We start from the raw sequence: 22,599 nt of genomic DNA, 5'->3' as shown, positions 1-22,599 counted from the left end.
AAAAACTCTCCCATTATCAATATTTCTGTAATGACAGGCAAGAAAAAATGTGCATCTTTAAAGGATAAAATTAAACTACTTGTCCGTAAGTTAAATATCTGAAGGAGAAAGGAAGCCAATGTTTCCGAAAGGGAGAAAGAAAGGCAATGTTTAATGGCAGCCAACATGGACTGGGAGTGAGGTAACATGGTCCAGATTCTGTTCTGCCATGAGGTAGGCAGTTACTAGGGAATTCACTTACTTTTTCTTTTCCTCAGTTTCCTCCACTATAAGTTATCTGCAAGACCAGTGCTCCCATTCCACTAAAAAAAAAGCCTGTTACTTTATTAGTCATGCATTTATTTAACATTCGTTCAATATACAGTGGATCTAGATAAAGGTGGATCTGGGCTCTGAACAGTCTGCCTAGATTATTGGTTAGGGAGTGCCTTTGAAGCTGGGTTTTCGCTACTATTGATTTTAGTGATTTATAAAACTTAAGTTTGTATTGGTTATTCTGACCTGTAACACTTTGAGAAATCTTGTGCAAGTGTTTTCTTTACTAGCCTGAGTTAAAGGAAGTCATCCAGAGGAACAAGGGACAGGAGGCTCTCAGATGTTATATTTCTGAAATCTAAAGTATATATTTGATAACGTTTCACAGCTCAGAGGAAATGAGCCTCTTGACTGAATCTATGTGACTCTGTTCAGGACTGATTACCTTCAAATAAATTTCCTTTAATTTCAAAGTTGGCAACAATCTGGGGGTCTGCCATCAGAAGATAAGTTGTTACTGATCTTAGAAAAGTGATACTGCTAAAGTATAGGGAACAGACTGAGACTGACATCTATGATTGAGGTGCTAAGCAAAGTTAGATATAAGACTCATTACAGTGTTCCATGAAGAGTCATCTGACCTCATTTGGGCAGAAAAGGGAAACTTGTTGTGGCAAAATATCTACTATACGTCAGTCATTTCTTTTTCTGCAGGCCTTAATTTCTGGCACTTTACAGAAAACACATAGTGACCAAGATTGTCTTTCAGTTCACTGATAGAAAGATCTTTGGATCTTTGGAGTATAGCAGGTTATGACGAGAGAGCAGACCGGGGGCTGCCTTCAGTGTAAGGTGTCACTGTGCAATTTCCTGTCTGCTGCAGTCATGCCTCTGGACAAACTGACTCCGTGGATTGCACAGGAGTCCACCCAAAGTTACAGGCAGAAGCTGCAAGTAGAAAAGATAGGAATCTTCCAAGCTATAAACCTAAGTCTTTAAAAAAAAATTTTTTTTTAATGTTTATTTATTTTTGGCAGAGAGAGAGAGACAGAGCTTGAGCGGGGCAGGGGCAGAGAGAGAGGGAGACCCAGAATGCAAAGCAGGCGTCGCCGGCTCCAGGCTCCGAGCCGTCAGCACAGAGCCCAACGCGGGGCTAAAACCCAGAGACCGCGAGATCATGACCTGAGCCGAAGTCGGACGCTCAACCGACTGAGCCTCCCAGGCGCCCCTAAACCTAAGTTTTTTAAATAATGTTTTCTCTTATATACATGTTACATGTGTATAAATTAAAAATTCTACATTATAAAACATATTGCTAACTGATTCTCCAAAGCAGATATTTTGATGTGCTTTTTAAGTAGATACATTAGCAAAGAATTAGTACAATGTTAAGTATAATTTTACTTCTACATTAATTTTGTGTGTAAACTGGAGCTTGATCATTGTGATAGCATTATGAATCTATAAAATATTAATAATCATTATACAATAATACCGTTTTGTACCCCAAAGACATCTCAGAAGTCTTGTCCTCAAACCCAAGCTCAGATGCCATGATTTTCTGTCCAAAGGTTCATTTTCCTACACAGTCCAGACAATTCTCCTCAGGGCTGGGCACTTTTACCACTCCTGCTGCCCAGGGTGATCTGACCCCCCCCCCCCCCCCCCCCCCCCCCCGTCAGCTTTAAACTAAGCAGAGCTTGGTCTAACTCAATTTTACCCTCTTTCTTTCAGCTCCATACTCTCTGCAACCCTGGCATTTTAGGATTCTGGATCTCATGATGCTATTATTTTTGTCCACCTGTATAACTGTCAGCAAGTAAGAACCTTTCTGAAGCTCAGTTTCCTCGTTTGTGATACGACTAATACCCTGTACCCTTGGCACTGTACGGTCTCAAGTGTGCTGCAGGAAACACAGCGCATACGATGCATATTAACGACATCTGAATAACTGAAGGCTATTTTCTTGTTTTTGAGGCTTATGCCTCGCCGTTTTTCAATCCACAACTGAGCCCAGTCTCATGTGACATGTCCCAGTGTATGTTCTCAGGCACAACCCACAGCATTCATAATGCCAACCACCAGCAGCAATTCACCAGACTTTGGTCTCCAATCCTTCTCTGATATTCATGCTCAGCAAGTAAAACAAGTACCACCAAAGGAGCTGGAGGGACAGACTTCAAGGTGCCACTCATAATTAAGCAAAGCAAACTCACTGTCACTTTCACCTTGCCTTCTCATCATTGTGACTCAGTCTCAGCTGTCCCCAGTCTCCTCTGAGGGTGGTCTGTGTGCTGGGCTGGAGGAGCTTTACCAAGATCATCACTGCCTAGCTTACTCAGTAGTTCCTTCTCCAAAGCCTAATGCTGGGTACATTCCATGAAAAAAGCAAAACAAAACAAAACCTATGGCTGATCTATAACTGGCTCAGATAAAGAGTATAAGACTGGTCTATAGCTATAAGTCATGATAAAAACCTTGAAAATGATAAAATCATTTCACACGCACATATTGCAAACAAAATAAATCTTTTCCTATAAATCCAAAAGAAATGTTCTCTAACTACATCTGAAGGAGACTTTGAAATCCGTAGGACTTTCAAATAAAGTGCTCATCCACCTGAGGAGGATTCATAATTAACAAAGAACTGTTTCCTGTTACTCTGTCTGAATGGCATCAGAAGGCATTATAAAAATAGGATATTGTTGTAGTTACTATTTCTTCAATATGTGTTTTCTTTTAAAATCAGACAGAAAAGAATGATTGATAAATTGATATCCATTCTTTTAATTTCTATTATGTTGTAAATCCACCTCACTGCTTTGAGGGCAATGTCACATAGAAAGAAATATAATCTCAAAAGGTTATGCCAAGGCTCTGACATAAACTCTTCAGTCAATGACATGACTGCAGCTATTTGAAAAAACACAGGAAGGACCTAAAAACGAGTAGAAAGATGTCATTCCCATAGTTGGTATAAACAAAGTACTTTGAATTATAGGTTTGGCTCATGTAGCTAGCTAGCTACACTATATACGAAGGTAGCCACTTGACACATGGGGCTATTAAAGTTAATTAAAATTAAATAAAACTTAAAATTTAGTTCCTCAGTTCCACTAGCCATATTTCAAATACTCAGTAACCATATGTGGTCAGTGGCTACCTCACTGAATAGTACAGATATACAACATTTACATCACTGTAGAAAGTCCTATTAGGTAGTGCTGATATAGGTTAGAATAGCACTCTCTGAAAGCCACGGATTTACTAACTGCCATTTATTAGGTTTTTAAGATATATAAAACTTGATAGACATTGCAGTGGTCTTTTTAGGTATCATGATCACATATCTTGGCTTTTCTAGAACAATACCGGTATTTCTTGTTTGTATCACTTTCAGTAATATGAACCATTAAAGGTAAAAGTAAATGCAACAAATTAAATTTTTAGTAGGACTTTTTATATTAAGTAAACAGGGGGATTCCTTTGTTACACCACATGTCCCAAATTTTGATGCAAGAAAAAACCCAAAAAACCCAAAACTCATGTATATGGTGAATGTAGCCAAGAATTTCTGCTTTCTCTAGGAAGGGTCTCTACTTTCTCTAAGTGACTCTAGCACACATGCCTGTGTCTTGTCACTCACCGAGCTCTGGATGGGTCTGGGCCTGGTGGAACAGCTGAGCCACCTCCCTGATGATACCTGCAGGGAAGAGAGTAAACTCTTTGTACCACCACTCGGACCTTGACTCCTGACCCTGGGGCAGCTCCCTGGCTTTCCACTGCATCCAGAAGAGAGTCCCTCAGGGGAGCTTGAGCCGGGAAGCATTGCTTGGTTTCCTCATGTCCACGGGTGCATTCTGTCCTCATGGTAGTGAGATCACTACACATAACCTGGCCAAGACATGCAAAGGAACAATCTCAGTTTAACTAATAGCAGCATGGCACACACCAAGTAATGATATTCTCAGGTAATTCTGTGATGTAACTGTACAACACCGAAGGAACGATGAAGACAAAAGACATGGTGTGGGTCTCTGTGTCTGCCCCATAACTAATGCTGCTGAGGCGGGCAACGTGAGAAATCACATGGAAACAGCAAAAAGTGTTTCCAGTCAGTGGAAGCACACGTTGTCCTGAGTCTTTGAAAACATGCAGAAAGTCCTGCTATTACCGTACTTCATGGTAATCTAGAAAATTCTTGTATGAGGTAGCAATCGCAGCAGGACAAAGTGAAAAACAAAAAATGACTAGGGTTTAAAAAATAAATCATATTATTAAGTGCTTTTTATATGCAGTGTACTATGCTGGGTACTTTATAGGCTCATGTAGCCTCCCAACAACGCTTTACAATAATATTAGATATTGTAATAAGATAACACTTCTAGGACACATCCCAGGCACTCTTCTTTATGTACTGTGCTTACTTATATAACAAACATATTTAACCTCATAGCCACCCAAGCAGGTAGATTATCATTATTACCATTTTAAAGATAAAAATATTGAGACACAGAAAAATTAAGTATTTCATGAATTTAATATCCTGTAGCTGTTTACAACTATATGTTAAAGCAGTAATGCACTTTGAGCCATAAATTAATTGATTAGAGAGCCCTCCTTTTCCCATAATCCCCTTCATACACTTCTTTTGGTTATCAAAGGGGGAGGATGCTTGACGACATTTACAAGCAACATGAAAGTCTGTGTACGTTTCTCTTTCTTATGTCCCCTCACACTACCTGTCAGTCTCAGCCTTCTGTTCGGTGCTAACTCAGCTAACTAGGCGAACCTGAGATGGTACACCTGGAGTCACAGACACTTAGAGCCTGGAATGGTCCCCAGAGTGCCTTTCATGCCTGCTGTAAGGGAAATTTAGGGGCTCCCTAAATTCATCTTGATAAATGATCATGATGGAAAGCCAATAAAATTCCAAAAAGCAATGTATAATCTCAGTGTATAATCTCAAGTTTATGCGGTTCTTTTTGTCCCAGGGGATATAGATACTTAGAAAAAGAAAAACATGTGACTTTTTTCGTATTTAAGAACTTAAAAGCTTAAACAAAATTCTTAGACAATTACAAAATTAGAATTAAAAAAAATGAAAACTCATTTATTTTGACAGATTAGGAGAAAGATTAAAAATGAACAATTAGATGAAATACTGTGAAAGCTCACAGCTAAACACTGAACTACAGCAGGCATAACAATAATAACAAGCTGTTTGGGCATATACATTTGCTGAATATCTGAAGGGAAACCAAAGGTAAACATCTTCACTTTCAATCCCAATATTATTACAAAGCATAAAACCTCTAAACCAATGAAAGTTTACCTGGCTTTCAGGAGATTTAATTGTTAGATTCTTAAATATAAACATCTGGGCCAAGGTGATACTTCTTCTTGGAAGGGGTGTGTCCCAACAGTGCACTTCATGTATTATTTTTGAATCTTCTTTGGTGACAATTTTCTGACAAAAATAAGTATTCAGAATAACAGGGCAACTTCCATTTGGGATAACAAGCTTTTGCCTGGAAAAGAGAAAGAAATATAACAGTTTATTTACCGTGTTGGATTCCCCTCATGTTCTTGCTAAATCAGGAATACAAAGGGCAATGACTCGCCTGCTAAGGAAAGACAAAACTAAGCCAGCTCATTAAGCGACAGCAACAGATGAATGGATAAAGAAGATGTGGTTCACATATACAATGGAATACTACTTAGCCATAAAAAGAATGAGATCTTGCCATTTGTGACATAGACTTAAAGGGTTAAGTGAAATAAATCAGACAAAGATAGGCAAATACCATATGATCTCACTTATATATGGAATCTAAAAGCAAAAACAAACAAACAAAAACAGAAACAGTCTCATAAATAAAGAGAGCAAACTAGTGGTCATCCGAGGGGATGGGCTTGCAGGGATGGGCAAAATGGGTGAAGGGCATTCAGAGGTACAAACCTGCAGTTATAAAATGAATAAGCCATGGGGATAAGAAGTACAGCATGGGGAACATAGTCAATAACACTGTAAAACTTTGTATGATGGCAGATGGTATCCTATCATGGTAAGCACTGTATAATGTACAGAACTGTCAAATCACAATGTTGCATGCCTGAAACTAACAGGATATTGTATGTTGACTATACTTCAATAAAACAAACAAACAAACAAACAAAAGTGAAACCCACCCTCACACACTGAAGAGTGAATGTCAGTGGAATGAATTCTACTTTTCCAGTGTAAGTCCTGTGTTGGGATAAGGGGAATGGAAGAAGACCATGTCAGTACCTGGGTTAAAGTTTCCTCAGATCTCCTAGTCTGGTAGGTGATGGCCTTAGGATGTTTCATGAAGAAATTAAGGGAGTAAGCAAAGACTATCAACAGGCTCAAAGAATTGCCCAGACATTAAAAGAAACGTTATTTATAAATAAAACCTTTAGACATTTTGGTGGCTCTAATCTTTCAAAGAACATGGCATCAAGTCCCAAAGAAGCTTCCACCTCCACTATCAAATGGAGCACAGTCACAGAAATGCCTCATGTTTAAGTAGAAAAGGAGTCTGGGAACATAAAAGACAAAATTTTCCTGGTTCCATTCAAATACCAGATTTGAGAAGACTCTTCAACACTCATTCCTCAAAAGAGGTAATGCTGCTACACATCAAGGAAAATTTAGGACTTCCACTTCCACTCCATTTAGGAGCAGACATCTTTTTCTCTAATTTATCCCATTAAACACAACTAAAATGCCTGACATTAGATATCAACTAAACATAAGAAGATACTGAGAGGTGGGAAGAAGGCATGCCAGCTAGGCCCTAGAGACCTTGGGACCTAAGGAACAACATACTGGTGAGCTTCTGGGTTTTCTGTTTGTCCCTTATATCCCAGACTTCAAACTGAAGAAGGTGGCAACCTAATACAATGATGCGTACAGATAAAAAAGCCCCTACAAAAGCTTACTCTCTCCAACCAAAGGTCAGGGAAGGGGCAGCCTGGTGAGACACAAAACTTTTAGAAAATGACTGTTCTATTCTAGGCAAACATCACAGAAGACCTGTGACTCACTACCACACACATGAGAAAAGGATGAGTGGGGAGCCCTGACTTGCACCCTCATCAGGCTGTAATAAAAAGTCTTTAAAGCCCAGTTGGGGTAGTGTGAGAGAAGGCAGGATAGAGTGTTGGGACTTCCATCCCTGCAGGCTTATAATAGCCTTCCCTGATCAATCCCCGCCCCTGCAACACACACACACACACAATGACAGTGGAGACCACCTGGGGGTCTGGACTTCCACTCCCACCTGACATCAGTAACAAGTACCCTTCCCTGCCCCTCTGGTGTACAGTCAGAGTAGGCCCAGCAGAGTGTCAGGACTTTCAGCTCCACCCAGTGGTACTGTAGCTACCCTCTATCCTCACACTTTCTTCCAGTGTTATCAGTGGAAACCATGTGGGAAGCAGCACCCCTGGCCCTCCCAGCAAGGGTTATGTCAGCTGAGGTCTAGCAGGAAGCCGGAACTCACATCTGCTCAGCAGTAACAATGAGTTCTTCACCCTTCAAGTATCAATGGGGATCAAGAAGAGAATTTAGACTTTTACCTCCACTTGGCAGTAATAAGCCCCCCACCTCCAGCTCCCTCCACTTTTCTTCTCAGAGCAGTGTCAGACAAATTCCCCTAAAACAGGTTTAAATAAGATCCAGATTCTCATATCATAATACCTCGATGTACAGGTTACCAACTTTAGATGGTTTAGATGGTTTCTTATACTAAAAACAAGGAAAAAAATCTCAAAAGAAAAAAACATAATACATGGCAATGCTGAAATGACACCGAAACAGTTTTAGAATTATCTGACAAAGATTCTAAAGCAGCCATTATAAACACGCTTCAGTAAGCAATTATGAACACACATGAGACAAATGAAAAAATAGAAAGTCTCAGCAAAAAATAGGTATTTTTAGAATGGAAATTTTAGAACCAATTAATAAAATAGTGAATATAAAAACTCAATGGGTTCAATGGCAGAATGGAGGAAACAAAGAAATCAGTGAACTTGAAGATAAAAATAGAAGTTAAACAATGTGGACAACAATAACAATAACAAAACCAGACTTAAAAAACAATGAACAGAACCTCAAGATCTGTGGGAAGGAAGAAATAAAAATGGAAAGATACAGGTAAGTACAATAGGCTTTCCTACTCCTGCAGGGTTTTCAAAATTGTATTTATAGTTGAAGCAAAAATTATAACAATGTCTGATATAGTTCTAAACACATGCAAAACCAATATTTTTTAAAAAATTATATTCTAATTAATAAGAGTTAAAAGGATATAAGAGATAAGGTTTATTATATACTTCATAAAAACTGGCAAGATGTTGACCCAGTAGACTGTGGTAAGTTATATGTATAAAATATAATGCCTAGAGCAATCAATAAAATAGCTGTAAGAAAGATACATACAAAAAAATTATATATAGATCAAAAGAAAATTCTAAAAATTGTTTAGATAACCCATATGAAGCCAGAAAAAAAAAACAGAAATGAAAATAAAGAGAACAACATGAAGAATACAAAAAGTAAAAAGGTAGACCTATGTCTTAACATATCAATATTTACACTAAGTATAAATGATCTAAATAAACTAGGTAAAAGACAAGGATTAGCAAACTGGATTAAAAATTATGATCCATCTATATGCTGTCTACAAAAAATTCACTTCAAATATAAAGATACAGGTTAAAGGATGGGGAAAATACATCACATAAACATTAAGAAAAATATGAAAATATAGCAGGGTATCAGATGAAGTCAGTTTTAGAGCAAAGAAAATTATGAGACCAGAGGAACATTACATAATAATAAAAAGGTAAGTCTGCCAAGAAGACACAGCCATCTTAATATGCACCAAACAATGTAGATTCAAAATACATAAAGTAAAAACTGATAAAACTGAAAGGAAAAATGACAAATCCACAATTAGAAATACAGACCACACAGCTCTCTCTCAACATCTGATAAAACAACTGGACAGAATGTCTGTAAAGATACCAAAGAGTAAAAAATACCATCAATCAACAGGATCTGATAGACATTTATAGAGCATTCCACCCAACAACAGAGAAAATACACATTCTTTTACTGAGCCCATAAAACATATTCCAAGAAAAACCATATTATAGGCCATAAGACAAAACTGAATGAATTTAAAAGAACTGAAACACAGTAAACTAAAAATCAACAGAAAGAAAAGAGAACTAAGAAATAAAGAAATAAAATAACAAACAGTAATAAAAACAACACACTTCTAAGTCATCCATGGGTCAAAGAGGAAGTGCCAAGGAAAATTTTAAAAAATAATAAAATAAAACATTTAACTGAGTGAAAATGTAACTTTAATATACCAAATTTTGTATGAAACAACTAAAGCAATACTGAGAGGAAATTTTTATAGCACTTAAAGCTTACATTAGAGAAGAGGAAAAATCTCAAATCAGTAAGCTAAGCTCTGACTTCAAAAACCTATATGAAAAAAAAAAAAAGACAAAATAAACCCAGAGTGGATAGAAGGAAATAAATAATAAAGAACAGAAATAGATGAAATTAAGAATAATAGAAAAAAATGCAATGAAGAGTTGACTTTTTGATATGATTAATAAAATTAACTGACAAAGGAAAGAACAGAGAAGATATAATCACCAAAATCAAGAATGAAACAGAGGATATCACTACAGACTATGAAGACATCACAAAGCTAGTATGAGATTACTATTAACTGCTATATATATGAAATTATCAATAACTTAAATGAAATGGACCAATTCCTCGAAAGCACAAACTACCATAACTCAACCAAAATGAAACAGATGATTTGAACAGACCTATAAATAATAAAGATATGTATATATCTTTTATTACATATATAAATATGTAAATTAAAAAGTCCCAGAAAGATAACTCCAGGTCCAGACAGTTCCACTGGAGAATTTTACCAAATGTACAAAGAAGAATTAACACCAATTTTATACTATCTTTTCAAAAGGAAAGAACAGAGAAGATACAATCACCAAAATCAAGAATGAAACAGAGGATATCACTACAGACTATGAAGACACCACAGAAGAGGAGGAAACATTGCCCAATTCACCTTATAAAAATAGTACTACTCTAATAAGAAAACCAGAAAAAGTACAGAAGGAGAAGGATGAGGAAGAGGAGGAGGGAGAGGAAAAGGAGGAAAAGGAAAAAGAAAAACCACAGACCAACATACCTCAGGAATACAGATGAAAAATCCTTAATGAAATACTAGTAAATAGAATTCAGAAGTAAATGTAAGGATCATACAACATGACAAAGGGGTTAACTCCAGGGATTCAAGTCTCATTTGATATTTGAAAATCACCTCGACCACATTAAAAATGAAAAAAAGTCTTATATTTCTTCAGTAGAAGCAGAAAAACTATTTTACAACATTGAACACTGATTTATAACCAAAAAGTCAGAAAACTAGAAATAGAGTACTCCCTCAGCTAGCATTATAATTAATAGTGATGGAGTGAATGCTTTCCATCTAAGAAGGGAAACAAGGCAAGAATATTCATTCTATTTTTTCTTTTATTTTTTTTGTTGTTAAAAAGGGGCCTATGTTCTTTCTTCACACATAGGCCATTGAATACTTTTCACAGCATTTTCCACAAAGAATAAGGGAAATGGAAAAAAAAGAGGTCATGACAATTATTTACATTTTATAAATTGAGGGAAGGAGACTCCCAAGGGCATATGAGGTCACCTTTACCAAAGGTAAAGAAGGAGCAAAATTTATACTCCACTGACTTCTGCTGTGCTGGGTTAATGTTGCAGATCCTCTTACGCCCATAGAATTCAAGTGCCCCCAGGCCCCCAGATGGCCAAGGCCTGGGGACTCCAGGACCCACTTGACATTTGTCCCCTTGCTGCTCACTGAGCCCATCATCTACCTCCACCTCTCTACCTATGCCTTGGGACACTGGAAGGGCCCAGAAGAGAAGATGGCATGGCAGGTGATAATGGATGCAGTTTGGCTACATGGCTATGACTACTACCACAACCTGGCAACTCTCACCCTAGCGTATGAATTCTGAGCCAACCTGCAGACTGCCGCTCCTGCAGAGTAGTAGGGTGTGTTGGAGAAGGGGGCCATGTTAGGGAACCTGCAAGTCCAGGCAGTTCTGGAGGGCAGGCTTGCATGCAGCCCACGCCAGTGGGGTCCTCACCCTTCCATGGCACTCCACTGTGTGCCTCCCATGCAGGGTACCTGGAACACAGTTTCCAGAGGGACCAGCTGACTTTCCTGTGCAGCAGTGGGCCACTGGCTCGCCTGCTCTCACCACTTTTATTCAGAGAGCTGGAAGTTCTTGTCAGTGCAATGAGGCAAGACAGGGGTAGGGGAATGACATACAGAACAAAAAGGAAGAAATAAATCATTCCCTATTTGCAAATGACATGATTGCTTGTGTAGAAAATTACAAGAGAGCAATCGACAGAAAAACTCTGGAATAAGTGTGTTCAGCAAGATTACAGCATATAAAAAATGTATTTCTATATACTATCAATGAGCACGTGGACACCAAAATTGAAAATATAATTCATTTAAAAATGCAAATAATGACAAAAAACATTTCATGTAAATCTAATAAACATATATATTACTTGTGTGAAGCTATAAAACACTGCTAAAATAAATCAAGGATCTTATAGAGACATACCATATTTAGTGGCTCGAAAGACTCACTATCATAAAGATGCCAATTCTCCCCAAAAGGATACATAGGTTTAAAACAATTCCTATTGAAACTCCAGCAAGATTTTTTGCAGATGTACATTAGCTTACTCTCAAATTTATATAGGACATTAGCAAGGTGGCAGAATAGAAGATCACTACTCATATTTCCCCTTAAGAGCAATAATTTGGTAGCCATCCGAGTGTGATAAAAGATATATAATTAGTTTGATTGTGGTAGTTATTTAACAATGTATATCAAATCACCATGTATACACCTTAAATATATACAATTTTTATTACCCGTACACCTTAACAAAGTTGGAAAAAAATTTATATGGAAAGGCAAAGGAACTAGGACATCTAAAACAATTTTGAAAAAGAAGAATAGAGTGGGAGGAATTACTCTCTTTACTTTCAAGACTTACTATATAGTTACAATAATCACTACTCTATGATATTGTTGGAGGAATAGACATAGATCAATAAAACATTATAGAGAACCTATTAAGTATACTCCACGCTATACTATATGTAAGTATACAGATACATATACAGATCTGCCCAACTGATTTTTCACAAAAGTGCCAAAGCAATACAATAAAAGAAGCAGACTCTGGATATTCATAGTCAAAAAAAGTATGAGCTTCAAACTAAGTCTCAAACTTTATATAAAATTTAACTCAAAATGGATCATGAACATAAATGTAAACAATAAAGCCATAACACTTTTAGAAAAACATAGGAGAAAATCTTCAGCACCCAGGCTAGGCAAAGTGTACTTAGACTTGAGATAAAAAAAAAATTTTACCCATAAAAAGAAAAAAAAATTACAAAACTGAACTTCATCAAAGCTAAAATCTTTTGCTTCGAGCCAGACCTTTTTAAGAGGACAAAGAGAGAACCTACAGAGGTAAAATATTTGCAAATCACATATCCAAAGAAGGACTATGACCTAGAATATATAAAGAAATCTGAAAACTCCACAGTGAAAAAATGAACAATCAAATAAAACACGGACAGCTGTCACTAACAGACAATTCACCGAAGATATAAGAATGGCAAATTAGCACCTCAAAAGATGTTAAATGTCATTAGCTATTAAGAAAACACACATTAAAACCAGACTTATATAGTACCTCTATACTATCAAAATGGTTAAGACAAAACATAGTGACACCATTGAAAGCAGATGAGAATATAGAGAAACTGAATTGCTCAAACATTGCTGCTGGGAATGTAAAGCTATATTATGTAGCCAATCAGAGAAAGGTTGGCAATTTTTAAAAACGCTAAACTTGCAATTACCATACAACCCAGTGCACTCTTGGGCATTTATTGCAGAGAGATGCAAACTTATGTTTATATAAAAACCTATGTAGGCATGTCTGTAGCAGCTGTATTCATAATAGCCCCGACTGGAAACCTAAATATCATCAATGGGTATGAATGGTTAAGCAAACTGTTAAATCCATCCATACCACAGTACTATTCAGCAATAAAAAGGAAGGAACCACTGATACACATGACAACATGGATAAATCTCCAAGGAATTCTGCTGAGTGAAAAACAATCCCTAAAGCAATACAGAAGACACTGGTGCTTGCTAAGGTTTAGGGGTCTAGTATATTCCCACAAACTCTATCCAAAAATAAATTTGTAATAGTGAGGTTTTAAGCCTATAGGCTATAGGTATGGTAACTCAGAAGTTAAGAAATTGTGAGAGATGGAGAGACAGAGACAGAGCTAGACACATACATGCAAAAAGAGACAGGAGGAAGGGAGGAACAGAGACAGAGACAGTAAGAAGAGGCTGTAAGAAAATCAGAGGGTGGGGGTGGGGTACAGTGTCTTGCACTGTCTGGGTACAAATGCAAATATGCTTCCCACACCCAGATGGATGAAAGATGTCACAAACTTCCAGCTTTTTCTTTCAAGTTAATTTAAAAAATTATGATAAAGTAATATCATTTTAATAACTAAGTTAAGAAGAAGAACGTGCTAGATAAAGTTTTTCTATTTAGAACCTTTCAGTTTACAGGTAAACATTACCAATATTAGGGGCGCCTGAGTAGTTCAGTTGGTTCAGTGTTCAATTCTCGATTTCGGTTCAGGTCATGATCCCAGGGCCATGGGATCAAGCCCTGCGTAGGGCTCTGTGCTGAGTGTGAAGCCTGCTTAAGATTCTCTCTTTCTCCTTCTGTCCCTCTCCCCAGCTCATGTGCACTCTCTCTCTAAAAAACAAAACATTACCTGGGGCACCTGCGTGGCTCAGTTGGTTAAGCATCCGACTTCAGCTCAGGTCACGATCTCGCGGTTCGCGAGTTCGAGCCCCGCGTCGGGCTCTGGGCTGATGGCTCAGAGCCTGGAGCCTCCTTCCGATTCTGTGTCTCCCTCTCTCTCTGCCCCTCCCCCGTTCATGCTCTGTCTCTCTCTGTCTCAAAAATAAATAAACGTTAAAAAAATTAAAAAAAAAATAAATATAAAAAATAAAAAACAAAACATTACCAATATTAGAACTATGTTCTGCTCAATTCAGTCTTCTTTAAGGCCGTTAAGGTTAAACTGAATTAAAAACAGCAAACCACTCCAACTAAGTGAAAGCTTACTTTAGCCTTTCTTCTCTGGTACCAATAATCACTACAATTTTCAAAGCTATTTTAATGAGTTCAACGTTCTATTTTTTCTATGTAGCTCAAATCCAAAAAAGGATATCTTCCTTACTTAATATAAGCACTATTTCAAAAGAAGGTTAATTCACTGATTTCTATAGCATTAGATGTTCCTTGTCTCCTGGGTAGGACCACATGGTTAATTATGAGTAATTTATCTACAAGGTGGCATAATTCACACACACAATGCAAACCCTAAAAGGACCCATTTTTCTGATCTCTTGTTGACAAAGTGAATAAACTCATGCAAGATGCAGGATTATTACATCAAAATGAATAAAAACAATTAATGTATTTGGCTTGCCCTCAATACAACTACATTAGATAACTGTACAAATATACCCATGATCTCAAGCATTACATTCTTGGTGTTTTTGCTTACTTTACTCCATTTCCTTCTTATTTATGGGCACATAAATAGAAGAGGCCCTTATTTAAGGGCCTCTTAAAGGTTTCAAATTCCTTGCTAATCACTATTATAAAGCTAGTATTTTTATTAGCTATTAGTTTAACACTCCATATTTTAATATTTACCTAATAGGAACATAGGCCTCTTTAATGCTAATAGTTCCCTTATCCTAATTTTAATATTTAACATTCAGTTCTACATAAAAATATTCAAAACATATTCTTTTTTTAGAAGTTTATTCTGAGAGAGAGAGTGCGCATGTATGTGCTAGTGCATGGGGGAAGGAACAGAGAGAGAAAGGCAGAGAGACAGACACAGAGAGAGAGAGAATCCCAAGCAGACTCCATGCTGTCAGCACAGAATCTGCCACGGAGCTTGATCCCATGAACCGTGAGATCATGACCTGAGCCAAAATCAAGAGTTGGATACTTTACTGACTAAAGCCCCTCAAAACATATTCTTGATAAAAAAATTAACTTTGAAATTTTGTGATTCGTAGTAAGGTTGACTTGATAGGAATCCTTTTTAGCAATAAAAAACAGAACTCTTTTAGTTTCAAATGGAGTTTGCTGATATGCAATTAACAAAAATAAACATTAAAGTGATGCAGTTGGAAAAAGTGGTATTGTTCTTAATTGTGTATCATTTTGCAATATCACAGCATTTCTGCTTACTCACTCAGCCCTCTACCTTGGTGGTTGACCCAAAGTCAGATCTTCAAGATTCCCAGGGATGGAGATGATAATATGCAGTGTCCTACTAAACAGGCAGATTTTTAAAAGTTTCAAGAACTTTTTAAAATCATTTAAAATCATTAAAAAAGATTTACCTGGTAACTATAAATCTGGACTTCTTTTATAATTAAATGAATCACTAAAGATTTAGCAAAAAAAAAAAAAAACAACTCTATTTTGAAATGTGGCTGAGTAATTTTATATTTTCAAAAAGCACTTACATATGTATTTCAAACATTGTTAGCTTTGCTTAAAAGAAGGAAAACCCAAGGCAGAAATAAAGGTTCTTTGGCCCAGCTGCGGGGCTCTGAGAGAGACAAGAACTCAGGCCATGCTATTACAGCACGTGGCCAGCTCATCCAGTCCTGTATCTTCTGCAAGAAAATAGGGGGAGCATTTATACTAATGATGACACAAATGTTTATTTAATAATACATAAAACAAAAATGTTGACTGTACACATTTAGTAAAATTCTTCTTGATTCAAGTTAGTCAAACTGAATTAAGTCTAGGAGAGAAAGGATTTGTAAGGAAATTTAGTTCATTACTTCAAATTACAAATTAAAACCATAGTCCTTAGAAAAGAGAAAGTTTTGGAAAGTCTTCTGAAATAGATACAACTATTTTTCATTATTGGGGTATAATTGATATATCGTGTTATATTGTTTTAGGTGTACAAAATGAGTCAGGATTTGTATATACTGTGAAATGATCATCACAGTAAGTCTAGTTAACATCCCTCACCATATATAGTTACAAAATTGTTTTTCTTGTGATGAGAACTTTTAAAGTCAACTCTCTTAGCAACGTTCAAATGTACAATATTATTAACTATAGTCACCAGGATGTACATTACATCTCCAAGACTTGTTTTATAACTGGAAATTTGTGCCTTTTGACCCCCTTCATTCATCTTTCCTGCCCCTACCACCCTGCCTCCGGAAACCACCAATCTGTTTTCTGCATCTATGAGCAGACATGACTAATTTTTTACTAGCATATCACTTGCTTCTTTACAAATAGTACTAAGATTTGAAAATAATTGATTCTCTAAGGTAAACATACTTGAAATCTTGTTCAAATTTCTCACATACTCACAAGTACCCTTTACCTTGCAAAAATAACTATACAGGTAAGCATAATCTAACTAGATCCATAGGATGATAATTTCTGAATTAGGGAATCTGAATAAGGTTTAAAATGATTTACCATAAAATGGGAGGTCTGAAATTTTAGTTACAGATGTTACTCTGAGGGTCTGGGAAATTAATTCAAATCATAACATACCTTGTAAAATATATTTGGAAGGCTAGTTGATATAGGAAAGACCTTAAAACTCTTATCTAGGTCCATTTGGTTCATTTCACTCTTTTTACTGAATACATTTCATGTGCCAGGTAGTAGGCTAGGGAGCTGGGAATCCAGCCAGAGATAAGAAAGAAGGCTGAGTGGACGGTTTTACTGCAAAGGAAAAGGGTGTTCCTGAGTTAGGACATGCCAACTCAGACAGGATACTAAGTAAGCCCACTGGGGTTAGGGAAGGCTTCCCAGGAGAGGGAGCCAGGTAAGGGCCGTCGTGGGTCAATGAGGGCAAAAGTGCAAAGAGAGGCACAGAGGCTCCCAGAGGCTGCCCAGTGGCAATGCCCACAATTTAATTTCAATGTGGTGAGCAAATATGTCTCATTGCCACATCACTGAGTCTCTGCAAAAAAAATTTACACGTTCAATTTCCTTTACTAGTAGGAAGAAGTTAGAACTTTTCAGTATCTATATCTATGATTCCATCATTATTTCTCTAGGTAGTATGACCTCTTGACTTGTTTTTTAATTTTCTTTTTAAATTTGAGAGAGAGAGAGAGAGAGAGAGAGAGAGAGAGAGAGAGAAAGGGAGAGAGAGCACGTGAGCAAGTGGGGGAGAGGAGCAGAGGGAGAGAGAGAATCCTAAGCAGGATCTACGCTTAGCATGAAGCCCGACTTGGGGCTTGATTCCATGACCCTGGGATCATGACCTGAGCCAAAATAGAGTCCTGCACTGAATCGACTGAGCCACCAGGTGCCCCCAATTTTGTTTTATACTGCAATCCAATATTAGCTGCTGTAGACCTTACAATCACCTCTTGATGTGTCTGCCACAAATGTTATGTGACAACTAAAAAAGGTTTACAGAGTATGTATGTATTGAGATTAATATTGTACTATATTTAACTAGTATTTCTAAATATCAAACTGAAAATAAAAACAAACCTAAGTGTTAAACCTCACTTGATAAATCACATATACAATGAACGACACCAGTGAACATTATCATGACACTGGGCTCCTACTGATTTTTCTGTTTAAGGAATTCGAAGAATATGCATATACTTTCCAATAAACTCTCAGAGCATCCCTGAAATAGTGGCAGAATAGGCTAAAATATGGGAGAGTTACACACACAAATGAAATACACAACAACTAGAAAGTAACAGTCTTCAGTGGAGTCCAAGTACTAAGGTTTCTGGTGTAAATGTTTTTTTCTTTTTAATAGAGAATACTGTTATGTATAATAAAAATGACAATTTGTCAAAATGTTTTCTGAAAATAGAAATGGCTGCTCAAACACACATGTTTTACGTTAAGAACCATTTCCACTTCTCCTCACCGGAGATTGTTCTATATAGAACTCAAGTAAACAGGAAACAATACTTTTGTTTTTAAATGTCATTGGGACCAGAGAAGGAAAATAAAATGAAAAATCTTTTCATTTTCTATAATTTCAAAGGTTCACAGTTCTATCAATATCAACACTGACAAAGTGTGAAATACCCTGTAAACAACTTTTCAGGAAGTCTGAGGTTTGTGAGCAATGTTTCTTTTTATTTTCCCACTAGTTATGTGTTCTCAGATTTTTTGCCTCTAGCACCCGATTACATAAAAACTGTGCTTTGCACTGAACATGCTGATAAGGATGATTGTGATTGACGCACGATTCCCTTAAAAAGCAAACTCTCTATTCCAAACCATAAAATAATATCAATTTGCTTGTTTACCATGTAGGAAGAATTCATGCAAATCTGTGGTGGGAGCAAAGTGGATTAATGGGATTAACGCAGTGACCCAAAGAAAACAAAGACAAACAGAATTTCCTCTTCTTTCCTTCCTTATTTTAATGGCTAGCTAGCGAACAAGGTTGGACTAGGAACTATAGTTGCCAGAAAAACATAATGTAGGTTTAATTTTTCTTTTCACTGAAGACATGCTTGGGATAAACCAATCAATTTTGTTTGCAGTTTAGTCTCAACTCTAAGCCTCACCCACCCCAGGCCCAAACCTGGCCACTGTACAGTCTTTCTTCCACCACCTGGAGGAGAGGCCGGGTCATAACATGAGGAGTTAAGAGGGCTTAAGGGTGTATGTAGGGCCATACACCAGGAAACGGTAAGTGCAGTAAAACACTCTTCGTGCTACAATAGAGGGGACACTGGCTTCTGCACGGAGGCAGAGGACAGACTTCTCCATATTAATTAAGACCCTTCTAAAATGCTGTCTCTGTGAGAAGTCTTGATGGGCTGGTTCAACAATAACAAAAACAAAACAATGTTTTTTGAATGAATGTCAATCCTTCTCACAGGAGAAGCTGTTCTTTTCTCTGTGCTCTGAGAGTGCTTTTCACACTGGTTTGCTTGTGTCTGTCTCTACAATGAAACCCTCAACTACTAGAATATCTCAGCTGTTTCATTTTTATCTTTGTTTTTTAGTGCCAAACAGTACCTAACATCTGCATGGAACCCAACAGATGTTTTCTAAACTAATGGAAAAATATTTTTTATTCCTATTTATCAGATGTATATATAAAGAAGTGAATGTGCCTTTTACATAGATAATCAGACCTAATATAACTGAGTTCCATGAGCTTTAAAGTGGGATTCTGGGAACTGTACAAATTTAAAATAAGGGCTTGGAAAAATGAAAGCTCTAAGGGGAAGGATCCAGGCCCATGCAAGTCCACTGCATGGCACAGAGTGATTTGAAAGGAAGATACAGGTTTTGGATCTAAGACATCTTAGATTTAAATCCTGGCTTTGCCACTTACTAGCTGTGTGACTGTGGACAAATTCAATCTGTGACTCCGCTTCTATGAAATGAGAGTATTAACAGGAGCTAAAGGTACTCCACAGATTTCTTGTGAGAATGAAATGAATGAACTTCACACCCATAAGGGCTCAGTGGGTGAGGCTGTCAGTGCTGCTGCTGCTTCTGTGGCTCTGAGTCTCATCTTCAGTCACTTCACATTAGTCACTGTCTACTGTGCAGCCAAGACTAGGATTATTTAGTGTCATTTCCAAGGCCTGTTTTCTTTCTCTTCCTAAAGATTAATGAGAATTACAGGCCACTAGCAGCAAATATTACTTTTCCGTTACCTGCTCACATGTTTATTTGCATAATGCCTTATTTGCTATCGATACTCGCTGCTTAGATTCTGCTGGGTCTTATAACGCTAGCCTAAATTCTTACTTAGTCCTCAGGTCTCTCAGTCTTCACTGTACAGGGTAAATACAACTACCCCAATCTTCAGAGGAGGCTAAGTAACAACCATTTCTATACCACTGGTCCATTCCAGGGCTGAAATACAAACAAACTGGCTTTAAAGCTAGTCTATTGTTTTTCCAAGATACGAAGCTACCTCTCTGGAAGAAGAGTGGGACTCACCACTTTGACAATGGCAAGAAAGGTGTTGCCATTGTTCCTGGAGGAATCAAAGCATGAGAAAGGGATGTGACCCGTATAGACAGGAGCTGGTTAGCCTAGCCCACAGGATTAGATCAGGCTGACAAGAAAGCATGAAATGGGGCCCCAGGGTGCCTCAGCCAGTTGAGCTTCCGATATTGGTTTTGCCTCAGGTCATGATCTCCCAGTTCATGAGTTCAAGCCCTGCTTCTGGCTGGCTCGGTGCTGACAACAAGGAGCCTGTCTGGGATTCTGTCTCCCTCTCTCTCTGCCCTTCCCCAGCTCATGCTCTCTCTCTCAAAAATAAATAAATAAACTTAAAAAAAAAAAGCATGAAATTTAGGTGGGACTGTAGGAGATTATACTTCCTGTTCACAGCTATCAAGTGTTGGGCAGTGTGACAAGCTGCAATGGAAGGACTTTAACTGCACAAAGGTCTGGTGATAACAGAACATTTAGACCCACTTTCTACACCTGTGCCTATAAAGCCACTGACCCTTGTAGCTAATCAAATTTAAATAAAATAAAATAAATTTTAAAATGCAATTCCTAAATTGTCTGAGCCACATTTCTAGTATTTTCAGTGTGGCAAGTGACTACCATACTGGATAGCATCATAAAGAACACTTTTGTTACTGCAGAAAGTTCCACGAAGCTATGTGAGAATTCTCATTTTCAGGATAAACAATAAACCACATCCTGTCATTAGTAAATGCTTTTTGATCAATTGATTGATTAATTGGATTTGAAAGGGGCTACTATGCCCCAGTGACTTCTAGGGCTAACTTCACAAGCTTAAGCACCACCCATGCTCCCTGCTGTAGACACCTACACCAGCACATGGGCACTAAATCCAAGTTAGTGACAAGACAATGTTAATTATCTTTATTATGAATTTTTAAAAATAGCAAAATATCCTGCCTACCTTCTTACTCATTTAAAGAGTGAATGGGCACTCTTTCTCTCCACCAAAAATCAGATTTACTTTAAGAAAAATTTAAAAACACAAGTCCCAAGAAATTTCTCTAAGCTGAAGAATTAAGCCAAGTTTAGGAATAAGAAATTTCAGGCTTATACTTTATTTTCCAGTTTTTTATTTGACAAGATTTATCTCCTGTGTTCAAATCCCTTTCTTCTAGCTTCCTACCCAAATCAGACCAAGAAACTGATAAAAAAACCGCTGAAGTGGAACACTGATATTTATAATTGTGTGTGCTGTTTTTAAATTCCCAGAATACAGTTTGTCTAATTCTTTTATCCCAATATACACAACATTGAGGAGCAATTTATTTGTTTGAAAGTGAATAGTACAGTAAATAACATTAAAGATGAATTCATACAAGGGTGGTATGAAATATGAGAATAAACTTCCTTTGTAAACCAGAAGTCTAATTCTCTTGGCAAACCCATAAATCTTGTATCATTTCCTTTTTTGAGGCACAGGGTCACTGGGAATGGCAACTTAAAGAAAGAACCACCATGTTTCTAGCAGTGGTTATAAATTTTATGTTCAAGGCACAGATCCCGCACTTTTATTGGTAATGAAAATCCTGCCAGAACTTGACAGAAAATACAAAGAACAAAGCAGGGGGAAAAGCCTGGTTTGAAGTCACACTGGCTTGGTTTTAATTCTAGCTCTGTCACTTATTTCCTATTTTGTCTTAATCAAATTACTCCAATGTCTTGAACTTTAACTTTTTCATATCTAAAATGGGGATCATACATACCCAATGGTGTTCCTGTGAGATGAGGTACATATATTCATATATACAAGGCACACATGCAGATACTTACATACAGTGTTTGGCACACACACACTAGCTATTCTTTAAAACAGTAGCTAGTATATTACTAGAAACTGACTATTTTCTAGAGGCTCTAGAAGCTAATCTAATTTTTCCAATACAAGACAGGATATCTTAGAAAAATTAAGTTTTCTCTGAGTTATTGTAACATATGCATTTCTATACACAACTGGGTAATTAAAGGTCTTAGAAATGTTCACACAGTTTTACTCAACAAAGTCACTATAAAGAATTTACACTAAAACATTTATG

The 22,599-nt window shown here is 37.2% G+C and overlaps 1 protein-coding gene across 1 annotated transcript in view; it reads right to left on the bottom strand.

Annotated features, from left to right (window-relative positions):
- SPIDR (scaffold protein involved in DNA repair) overlaps positions 1–22,599 on the bottom strand; it is a 481,060-nt gene that overhangs the window by 132,388 nt on the left and 326,073 nt on the right. Inside the window, exons 9-10 of the mRNA XM_019428877.2 lie at positions 5,591–5,786; positions 3,902–4,149 (exon numbers count right to left, since the gene is read on the bottom strand). Coding sequence (XP_019284422.2) covers positions 3,902–4,149; positions 5,591–5,786 — 444 coding nt within the window. The remainder of the gene's footprint in view (positions 1–3,901; positions 4,150–5,590; positions 5,787–22,599) is intronic.

Source organism: Panthera pardus, unplaced genomic scaffold, assembly GCF_024362965.1.
Source record: "Panthera pardus isolate Hobbes unplaced genomic scaffold, ASM2436296v1 HiC_scaffold_7, whole genome shotgun sequence".
NCBI classification, from domain to species: Eukaryota; Metazoa; Chordata; class Mammalia; order Carnivora; family Felidae; genus Panthera; species Panthera pardus.
Note: the sequence above shows the minus strand (reverse complement) of the source record. Positions and strands in the feature narration are given on the sequence as shown.